Here is an 11,249-nt window from a genome sequence, read left to right as displayed (position 1 = left end):
ATATGGCTCTTCTCAGTGGTATAGTGAGTCTCTCTTGCTCTGTATCTGCAGAGGACAACCAGCCCTACCTGTCGATACCTTGCAGCGACCACAAGATTACCAGTGCTGTGTGGGGACCTCTGGGAGAGTTTGTCATTGCCGGCCATGAAAACGGAGAGTTGAACCAGTTCAGCGCCAAGGTTGGACACACACACACTGTCTGTCTGGGAACATATGGGAATGTGATTAACAGTGTTTATGTGGCACTGGCTGCAGGGCCTAATATTAGGAAACAAAGCTGATATTGGTTAGGAAGCCCAAACAATAACCTTTTCTCAGTTTTCCAGCAATTACGGATAAATATATTGCTGTGATAAAGAATATAAAGCATTTAAATGTGAGATTTCAGACAAAAATATCCAGGTGCATAGCTTCATAGTAAGTTTTAAATTCAGAATCATTAAAGTTGAATGCTGCCACTGTGTTTATTTATGGACAGTCTGGAGATATCCTGAAGGCGGCCAAGGAGCACACCAAGCAGATCAATGACATCCAGACATCAGTGGATCTCACTATGTTCATCAGTGCCTCCAAGGACAACTCTGCCAAGGTAAGACTGTCTACTCTCCTGGCCCTTTGTCACTGCCATAACCTGACAGCTTGTGAATATTTGGGTCACCAAATTGCTACTTTTGTCGTATGACGATGTTTGTATAAAACACCAGTAATTATATTATTATTATTATTATTATTATTATTATTATTATTAATAATAATAATAATAATAATAATAATAATAATAATAATCATCCATGGATGGGTAATGTGATTTTAATCATGACTTTGGTATCATACATTGTTACTGAGTGTTTGGGTGTCTATTGTGTTTCCTCTCAGCTGTTTGACTGCGCTACTCTGGATCACATCAAGACTTTCAAGACAGAGCGACCGGTCAACTCCGCCGCCATCTCCCCCATTATGGATCATGTAAGTGAAGACTCTCACTGTTACGTCTGTAAAAATGAGCGATGGCTGTGTGTCCTGCGACCATGTACACATTTGTTTGCCACGTAGTGCTTTCTCAAGTGCAAACTGTATCATATCACTGGCCTTTGACACTTGTGCATGGTTTGTGTAACTCAGGTGGTGATGGGAGGCGGTCAGGAGGCCATGGAGGTCACCACTACCTCCACCAGGATCGGCAAGTTTGAGGCCAGGTGAGGGGAAAAAATGGCTGCGGTTGATTAGAAGTTAAGAAAGATAACATTAAGATAAAACAAAACCAAATTATGTGTTCACTTCTTTTATACCAAATGACATGAGTAGAGCTGGGACATAAAACAATAATGATAATTCTCGCAATATAATTTTCCTCAATAATAAATGTTCAAAATGTGCTCAATAAATATTAGTTGTAATTCATTTGAATCACAGACAATTTAGCACTTTTTTAATTAAAATATTTATTTTGTTGAGGAAAAGGGGCTGAAAAAAGATTTATTAGTCATATTTGTTGAAAAAGATAGTTTTGAATGTTCTACCTCAGATTTGTTAAGTGGTCCACTTTTGGCATCAAGTGTTTGTCACATTCTGACTATAAAGAAAAGTTAATTAACCATCTGGTTTCTTCAGTTTTCACTCACTTGAAAGAATAAATGATTTGACATATCTCGATAATTATCGATATTGAATGATATGAAATGTTTTTATCGTGAACATTTTTGGCCATATCACCCAGCCCTAGACGTGAGATAACATCCAGTGTTTCCCATTTATTAACGAGACCATGGCGGCTGGCTCATGGTCTGCTCCCCCATAGTTTCAAAATGTACCCGAAAGATTTTTTACATCTCATAATTTATTACGGACCTCTAACGTTGTGTTTTGTGGGCACTGCTGTAAGCTTGCACGCTCAGACACTTTGGCCTCCGACTCCAGACAACTACTTTTCTTTTGAGGTAACTACGGTAACGTTAACAGACTGTTTCTGTCACTCGTTTGTGAGAAGGCGATTAAGCTAGCCGCGCCTACATTTGGAGTGCACACGTATTAAAGCCTTCATGATGAATCAACTCAACAGCCCAGTGCGAGATGACAGACAGGCAGGTTAGCGACTCCTGCCAGTTTCTCTCTTTACAAAGACAAGTGTTGCAGTATGAGAGTCCTACCCGAAGAGAGGCTGTGAAGTCTTCATGTTACGCGATACGAGAACCACATACAACATTATTTATCAAGTTCGGACTCTGTTTGGACTTAATGAATTTAGCATGAGGATACACACAACGCCCGGTTTTCAAAATAAGGTGTCTATACAGCATGGAAATAAGATTAATTGGATTAAAATCTTAGAAAGTATAAAAGATATATTACATGTATCCAATAAAAGTAAAAAAAAAAAAAAACACCGTAAAATGTTAGAGAAATTACTTATTCTATCTTCTACTCTTTGATTCAGGGTTTTGGGGAAAACATTAAATAAATATGTTGACTTTTGTTGCTGATACAACAGGTTTATGATCAAATAGTTTATTAGAGCACAACATTGTTTACAAGCGTACCAAGTTCTTCATAGATAGCCTCTTAAGTTAAATGTGTTAATTTGGTGCAAACTTAACAAAAGTATCTCATGGGCGGCATGCTCCCGGACCCACCGGTGAGAGGGTTCAAGGCCCACCCACCATATTCTCTTAAAATCCTGTGGGAAACACTAACATCACTGTTATCTCACATGTCAACATCAAGATTTTTTTAAGTGTTCATGTCATAATCTGCCTTTATTCTGTCCTCAGGTTCTTCCATGCTGCCTATGAAGAGGAGTTCGGCAGGGTCAAGGGTCATTTCGGCCCCATTAACTGTGTGGCATTCCACCCTGATGGCAAGAGGTAAGAGATGACCATGTTTGCACATACACTGCCCTAAAATGTTAAGTAGTGTGGTCAAAACCTTTTGTGTGTCGTTGTTGACATGTTTTCTTGTACTGTTGTTACCGTCTACAGTTACAGCAGTGGAGGAGAAGATGGATACGTAAGGATTCATTACTTTGACCCACAGTACTTTGACTTTGAACTGGAGGCATAAACAGTCAGGCTCTTCAACCCCACAGCTTCAACTAACATCACACTCAGTCAAGTTAGGAAGAAGCAACAATGGACTAAAGTGCATTTAGTTTTGACCACCTCGCCTCCTTCCCTTTATCTGAACTGATCTGAAGTCGAAGGTACAGGTCAGAGTTGTCAGTGATTATTTTTGACCCGTATAAATTACTACAAATAAAGGAAAAGAGGTCAGAAGTGGTGACTGCATCTCAGTGACGAGGATGGTGTCTTTTTAGTCATTTTTCTAACATCACTTGGAAACTGTTGGTGGGATCAGAAGTCACTTTTATACCCTGGAACTGCAAAGATATCGTGACTGGACTTTTAAGACCCACACTCCCTGAGTCTATTTAATCTAATTCTACAAATGAGTAAAATGAGGTATTGATATACTTTCTGTTGTAAGCCATTCCAGTACAAGTCACCATAAAACTACCTACTCAAGTCGTGTCTGTTTGATCTATATACTCATTTTAAAATTGATAGTTCTGTGACCAAATTCAAAATTTAAAAAAAATACAATGCAATCTAAAACAAAAGCCTTGCAAACTTATGTATGAGTGTTAAGTTGTGGTGTATTGCAAGTTGTTTTATATTCAGTTTAGGGGCCCGAGGGGACAAATTATTCGAAAACCAGTATACCCGAAAACCCTAAACACCTGTTGAAAATAGGAACAGAGGAATAGTTTCACATAGGATTTGAATAGTTCTTCTGTTTGGGGTTTTAAATGAACTTGGGAGATGTGGATCAATTTTCTTTATTTTTCTATGACAAAGTTATGATAATGCACATTTCACAAGGATAGAACTCCAAACAACCACATGTGGAGGACCATTTTACCAGCTCACTCCACCTTCATGTATAATGGTACAAAATATCTAAAACAAGTCACTCACTTCTCAACATCTGCCTCTCCAGAGGTTCACACAGATTCATACTTACACATCCGAACAATAAGGGAAGAAACACTGACAAGATATTGATGGGAAGATGGGATGAAGGGACTGACTGCATTCATGATTTAAAATAACTTAATGGCCCGTGAGAGTAACATGTGCATGCTTAAGGCGAGATCATTCTAAACATGCATTCACTGATAAATTAACACAGCAAGCCAAACATCAGTTTGCCAAAATCCTGGTTATTCCAACAGTATCATAAATAGATGTTAAAAAAAAAACTAACAAAAGGCTTTTTGCATGTGAGTGCTACACTTATCATCTATGCCTGCAGGGATTTCAGCATGAGCCCCACAAACTTGTTCAAATCTGGAATGCCATGACAGGAACAGTAATAACTCGGGTGGTTTTCTTCACATTAAAGTTGACCTGGTTCTCTGAACAGCTGAGAACGATTAGAGCGGTTTTATACTACATGGAGCTCCAGTCGGGTGGGGTTTCCACAATACAGGGGGAAATTCATGCTAATTTGACGATCAAGATAGGCAGCTGTGGCTGTGCGGTGCCCACTCGACTGGTGCTTCATTGAGCTTTGAAACATATGCAAAGAATACAGTGTGGACCGGGGTTGCCCAGAAGAACACATAATAAAACAGGAATACAAAAAAGGGTCCTATCGTCGCAGCAGGAGAATGTAAGATTCAGTGAGACTTGAGGACAACAGTACAACCATCCATTTCTCCCCGTGCCAGACTTCAAGTTGTCTTCACCTCTTCTTTTGGCCTGAAACACACAACAGTTGAGGGGTTTAAGCAACAACATACCTGGGACCAAACTGTCAGTCTGCTTCACTTCTCTTTGACCATGAGGGGTTTACAGGACCCACAATGATCTACAAAGTATGGAGTCAGGCCACCACAGGCCTCCAGAACAGCTCCTTGCCAAGTCTGTACAGATCTGTTGGAGGGATGAAAACTATTCCTCCACAAGATATTCCCTCATTTATATATACACAACCTTTATTTAATCCGGTCATCTTTAAATCAAGATTCTCTTCCACTGTACCACATTTCAAACGGACACACACCCTTACACCTGTCTGAGTGCTCTGTTTACTTTATTCCTCAGCAGTATGTTTTAGGAAGTTGCCCAGGTAGCCTATTACGAAGAGTTGTCTTCGTAATAGGCTTTTTTTATTTTCTAAAAACACTTCATTAGAATTCTCAGAATTCTCTTACCCTGATGTGTCCATCTTCTCTTCCTCCTTCTCCTCCTCTTTCACTTCTACGAGCCAAAAAAAATAAACAACAACCCGAGAGTGATTACAATGTTTTTTTATGTACAAATACCAACCGGACTTGTGAATAAGTCTTACCTTTCTTCTCCTCTCCTTCCTTCTCTTCCTCCTTCTTCACTCGTTTCACCTTCTTGTGGTTGGCTGCGTTCCTGCGGCCTCCTCCCTGCCCCTCCGCCTCATCCTCAGAGTCAGAAAACTCCTCCTCACAGGCTATCCTCTTGTCGTGGGCCCGGACTGAAACACAGCACGCACACCGTCGACAAAGGCCCAGTTCATTAATATGCCTTTCAAACACAGACTAGAACTCGACCCTAATGTGCATCCTCCCATCCTTCAAACTCAGACATATTACGTTTATGTCTATGTCTATGTACGTGATGTATGAGTCTCTTACTAGAGACGCGTTTGTCGGGGTCCTCCTCATCCTCGTCTCCGCTGTCCAGGTGGGGAGCGTCCTCGGGGATCGCCTGCATCTGGACACCAGGGGCGTGAGGTAGCATACGGAGGTTTTCAAACAGACGCTGCTTGATCTTCTCCAGGTATTCGTTGGTGTTCTGGTTGGTCATATTGGATGGGCTGATGTGCAGCTTGAAGTCGGGCCCGAAGTACTCAAAGTAATCGTTGTAGGGCAGCTCGTTGGGGATGGAGCAGTCCAAGGCCACGGCGGTTTCGTAGGTCCAGCAACGGGCCACGTTGCGAATGGTGTAGCCTCCACCGCCCAGCATCAGCAGGGGCAGGTTGAAGCTTTTGATGTACTCGACACATTTGGCATGGCCTAGAAGAACGCACACACATTAAAATTCTACAAATTCAACAAAAGCACTGTATTGTCGTGGGAGAGTGAATGGTGTTGATACCTTTGATGGTGAGGTTGAAGCAGCCCAGTCTGTCTCCAGAAAGGGAATCTGCTCCACACTGGAGCACAACAGCGCTTGGCTGGTACATCTCCATGACTTTAGCCATGATCTAACACACACACAAACAAACACACACAAACACACATCAACAACCTAGCTCTGAGGAAGAGTCTGACTGTGGTCATTACAGAGTACCTTACAAGCTGACTTACAGGTTTGAAGATGGCTTCATAGGACTCATCATCTATACCGTCTCTAAGCGGGTAGTTTACTGCGTAGTACTTGCCCTTTCCAGCGCCAATGTCCTGCACACATGGAGATATCATTGAGTTAATGCCCACACAAACGTACGCCAGTGATCTTAGAAAGAAAATTAGAAGAAACAAACTAACCCTCAGGTCTCCAGTCCCAGGGAAGTACTCCCCATACTTGTGGAAAGAGACAGTCATAACCCTGTCTGTGGTGTAGAAGGCCTCCTCCACTCCATCACCGTGGTGGATGTCAATGTCTATGTATAACACCCTCTGGTGGTACCTAGGGAGGAGAGGGAATTCAGTTAACATCATCTTAAGAGGAATTCGAGTTGCGTGAAAACAATATGGACACTTAAAATATATACTCACGGGCCAATTTATTAGGTGTACCTGTTCAATTGCTTCTTAACACAAATAGCTAATCAGCCAATCACATGGCAGCAGCTCAATGCATTTAGGCACGTAGACGTGGTCAAAACAACTTGCTGAAGTTCAAATTGAGCATCAGAGTCGGGAAGAAAGGGGATTTAAGTGACGTTTAATGTGGCATGGTTGTTGGTGCCAGACTGGCTGGTCTGAGTATTTCAGAAACTGCTGATCTACTGGGATTTTAACACACAACCATCTCTGGGGTTTACAGAGAATGGTCTGAAAAAGAGAAAATATCCAGTGAGCGGCAGTTGTATGGACGAAAATGCCTTGTTGATTTAAGAGGTCAGAGGAGAATGGGTGGACGGTTTGAGATGACAGAAAGGCAACACTAACTCAAATATCCACTCGTTACAACCAAGGTGTGCAGAATACCATCTCTGAATGCACAACATGTCAAACCTTGAAGCAGATGGGCTACAGCAGCAGAAGACCACACTGGGTGACACTCCTGTCAGCTATGAACAGGAAACTGAGGCTACGATTCACACAGGCTCACCAAAACTGATCTACTGTCAGACTGGAAAAATGTTACCTGGTCTGATCATGTCAACATGGACCAAAGTCTCTGAGGAATGTTTTCAACACCTTGTTGCCTCAAAGAATTAAGGCAGTTCTGAAGGCAAAAAGAGGTTCAACCCCGGAACGAGCAAGGTGTACCTAATAAAATGACCTGTAAGTGTATATCAGATTAGAAACCTGACTTTAAAGAAGAATTTGCCATAGTAAGCACTTTCAGAAAACATCTCAGGGCCAGCTTTTTCCAAAAAAGCATTTAAAAAAATATGTCTAAATAATCTAATTCTGGTATATAAATGCAGTTAATATCCACTCATCCAAAGTGCATTCAGCCACCTAAACAGCAAAGTGAAAATGCTGTGCGTCTATCTAAAACCAAATAAACGACCATGCAAATCAAACAGGCCAAAAGCCCGGGGAGAAACTTGCTAAAATTGTTTTGAAAAGGTACGGAAAGTGACAAGTGATAAGAAGGCACTTATCGTCATCTTTAAAAAGGCATAAACACTGCAAGAAAGGCAGCAATCTAGTGTTTGGCACAGAAAGACGAATTGTTTGATGTGCGTCAGACATAAAGCTCCAAGGCAGGTGCGGATGTAATCCAGCTAATCCGTATCTAAAATGCACATGCCAGATTTCTTTGGGGGCTGAAAACGACTCAAACCTGACAGATGGGTGGCAAGGCAGGATGGTTAAATGCAAAACGAAGGCGGCAGCTTACTTGAGCAGCTCGAGGATGGCCAGGACGATGTCGTTGACGTAGCAGAAACCAGAGGCCTCGGACTTCTTGGCGTGGTGGAGTCCGCCGGCCCAGTTGATGGCGATGTCTGTCTGCTGCTTGTTCAGCTTCAATGCCCCAGCTAGAGGGCACAAAAGGACTTTAATGGACTTTGGTGTGTTGATCCAACTCAGTTATTTGTTTTTAATTTTTAATGTGCAGGAGAGATAGTGTGTCCGTTTCTATGTCACGCCTGCGATTGTAACTTTTTTCTTTGACAGTCCTGTGCGTACTTATTCTCCCCAGTAAGGACTACCACGGGTGATTGCAATTGTTCTTGTTTAACTTGTTGTTTCAAAAAGTATATGATATAAATTTAAGATGTGTTTAAAAAGGTTACCTACACTAAATTGAGGCCTGTACTTAAACAGTTTTATACATGGTTCCCAGCCATGCACATAAATGTCCCTCCCGCATGACGCTCGTGCAACTGAAGGATTATGGGAAGTGTGGTTGGAATAACATACCGACAGATCCGCCAGTTGAGAGCTGGCAAAACTCAAACAGACCATCAAACACTGGACAGTCCTCTCCAACGTTGACTGTGAGAAAAAGAACGGGATAAAAAGATTTTACACGTCTAAGAATAACTGCAAGAATACTTCAGTGTCCTTTGGAAGAAAAGCGGACACTCACATCTCTGCATCTGTTTGCTATACTCCGACATGTTGTCTGGTCGGATGGACCTCAGGAACTTAATGTAGTCATCACTGTGGTACTTTGTCATCTCTTCACCACTGGCTTTGTGTGGTCTCTGGAAACAAGCAGAAAGGAAACGAGGAAAAAAGTTACAGCTGACACTTTTTACATGTCATGCTTACAGTCTTGGATTGGTAACTCTCGTCTTTTGCCTCAATTCCACTGCATGGTACCGCTCATGGATCTCTTTTTAAGTTATCCATTGGTAAAAGTTGTGGACAGTACCTGGTGCTTTTTTTTTGGTATCACCACGGCTGAGGTTCCAAGCTAGCTATGGTATCAGAAAGACCCGGGTTCAATTCCCACTATGACACATCCACATGTCCCTGAGCAAGACACTTTACACCTAGTTGCTCCAGAGGACGTGCAACCTCTGACATATATACACTTTGGATAAAAACGTCAGCTAAATGAGTTAAATGTTAGCTCAGCTGATACTAAAAGGTGAAGTTGAAAGCCTGTAGTGAATGGGTCATGATGAGTATTTGTACCATTAGCCCCTAAATCACAATTGATTAGGTGCCCTCATACCACCCTGTCCATTACCTTTGTCAATTAGGGGGGCTATTTTGTAAGCTGTTGAGCACACTGATCACGGTCCAGTGAACTGGCTTTAAGACTCTGCTTTAAAGATTATGGTGTAACTTTCTCTTGATGAAACATAACGACACATGCATATGGATCTGATTGTTTTGAGTGTTGTGTTGCAACTCACATAGATCTCCATTTTCCTGTATAGTCCATAGTTGAGAAGGAGGTTGTGTGTCATGCGGATCCTGTGGGGTTTCATGGGATGGCCCTGGCCGTAGTAGTAGTTCCCCACATCCCCTTGGAAAGAAAAGATCATCCAGACAAGTTTACATGATAACATTTGATTTAAAAAAAAAAAAAAAAACCCTGCTGCAACAATGTATTTTGGCTCTCCAGTGTGAAGACAACTTCATGCCAATCTCCATTCAAAAATGTGCCCTGGTTATCTGACAATGTTATATAATTTAAAACTAAATGAAGTCTGACAATTTCATGAAAAAGGATGAACCAGTCCTCAGTTTATGTTGAAGTTTTGAACTCTATGGTTTTGACACATTCGCCTGTTTTTCACACAATCCTCTGCTGCACATTACAACTGTGGACACCAACATGACCCGATATTAAAATCTGAGAGATAAAAACAGCTTCAGTTATTCATATGCTGCCCGAGCTATTTTGCCAGAATAGGAGTTTGGGGTCAATGAGAAGTCGTTTCAAATTGTGTGTGTGTTTTTTTTTAAATAAGACACAAGCGTTTAGGCAGCAAAGGCATCCAACTTGTAATATCTACACCCACACACCGGTATGCAAGCTTGCATTTTCTTAAAAGTTCCTGTGCATAACAGAAAAGGGGAATTCAGTATAACTTAATGGCACTTTTTTGCACGGAAACTTTCCCCTAAGTTAAGTAACCTGGCAACAAACTGGCAAGCGGCGCATCGGTCCCCACTTCTCGGAAGTTGATATCAAATTGGGGGAACATTGACGTGACTAGCGCCGGTTAGCTTCGCGGCTCCTCTATGTTCCCAGAATGACCAAGTTACCTCCCATGCACAAATCTCGATCCAATTAAATGTTTTAATACATTGAGGGAATTTGTCTGGTTATTTGATAACTTGAAACTGAGATGAACACCGGGTGATTTAATGAATGCAGCTTTAAGCTAACAGCTAACTAAGCATGTAGCCAAAACCGGCCAATCGAGCAAGCTAACGTTAGCACGCTACACCGGCTAGCTAGCCTGGTCCTACGGCACACTTGCAACAAATATTATGTACAATTTCCTAAACGCCTTCAATGCCACTTCAATTACTGAGTAACTAAAGTACACACGTTGAATATTTACCATCATAGTAATAGCAAACTTTTTTCTTTGTTCCTTGAGATAGCGCCATTTTACACCAATTACCCCACTGTTCCGTGCCCACCGGTTCCTGTCTTGCACCAGGGGAACTCGCGTTGAGCTCTAGTCAACCAATCACAGATGCTGGACCTCCCGACTGGGAGGCGCCGGCGTTACAAACCAAGGAAAGCCGATGTTGCAGCCACAACCAGACAGTGTCTAGACTGGTATAGACCACACATCACAAGTGTTTTGTGTGAAATTCAGTGATGCAGAGTGGAGTGAAATAGATTTAGGTAATTTGCATTGTCCAGCAATTGATGATCAGACAATCAGTTGACATACAAGTGCACCTTCTTTTGTCTTGCCCTCTGTGTAGAGTTCAGTGTCCTGTGTGAATGGGACACTTCATCCCTATCCTCCACTCTTGAGGTTATCGCCTCAAGGGATTTGTCAGGAGATGGGTTTAAAAGCAAAGTTCATGTCAGTATTGCAGCACCATTGTTTACTTTATTACTATTTTACAATGTAATACTTTTCTATTTAACTTTATTCATTTGGTGATTAGG

At 41.8% G+C, this 11,249-nt stretch overlaps 2 protein-coding genes across 2 annotated transcripts in view; one reads left to right on the top strand and one right to left on the bottom strand.

The window, feature by feature from the left end:
- Positions 1-3,518, top strand: part of eif3i (eukaryotic translation initiation factor 3, subunit I) — a 6,772-nt gene extending 3,254 nt beyond the window's left edge. The window contains exons 8-11 of the mRNA XM_046058503.1: positions 877-966; positions 1,123-1,196; positions 2,769-2,861; positions 2,976-3,518. Of these exons, the coding sequence (XP_045914459.1) occupies positions 877-966; positions 1,123-1,196; positions 2,769-2,861; positions 2,976-3,057 (339 nt within the window). The 3' untranslated portion in view covers positions 3,058-3,518. The remainder of the gene's footprint in view (positions 1-876; positions 967-1,122; positions 1,197-2,768; positions 2,862-2,975) is intronic.
- A 298-nt stretch (positions 3,519-3,816) lies between these two features.
- On the bottom strand, positions 3,817-10,840 carry LOC123976383 (probable histone deacetylase 1-B). Its single transcript, XM_046058502.1, has 12 exons — positions 10,684-10,840; positions 9,523-9,635; positions 8,745-8,862; positions 8,576-8,650; positions 8,052-8,190; positions 6,521-6,662; positions 6,341-6,433; positions 6,129-6,237; positions 5,666-6,046; positions 5,350-5,505; positions 5,213-5,258; positions 3,817-4,757 (listed from the first exon to the last, which is right to left on the bottom strand). Exons 1-12 carry the CDS (start codon positions 10,730-10,732, stop codon positions 4,730-4,732), a joined length of 1,449 nt encoding a protein of 482 aa, XP_045914458.1. The 5' UTR covers positions 10,733-10,840; the 3' UTR covers positions 3,817-4,729.
- Positions 10,841-11,249: the final 409 nt, after the last annotated feature.

This window comes from Micropterus dolomieu, linkage group LG09, assembly GCF_021292245.1.
Source record: "Micropterus dolomieu isolate WLL.071019.BEF.003 ecotype Adirondacks linkage group LG09, ASM2129224v1, whole genome shotgun sequence".
Lineage (NCBI taxonomy): Eukaryota > Metazoa > Chordata > Actinopteri > Centrarchiformes > Centrarchidae > Micropterus > Micropterus dolomieu.
This window is presented reverse-complemented; position numbering and strand designations above follow the sequence as displayed.

Coding starts and splice junctions, on each gene's coding strand:
- LOC123976383 (XM_046058502.1), bottom strand. CDS start 10,732: ATGGCGCTATCTCAAGGAACAAAGAAAAAAGTTTGCTATTACTATGAT. Junction 6,434..6,520: donor CTGGGACTGGAGACCTGAGG/GTTAGTTTGTTT, acceptor CCATGTGTGCAG/GACATTGGCGCTGGAAAGGG. Junction 6,238..6,340: donor ATGAAGCCATCTTCAAACCT/GTAAGTCAGCTT, acceptor TGTGTGTGTTAG/ATCATGGCTAAAGTCATGGA.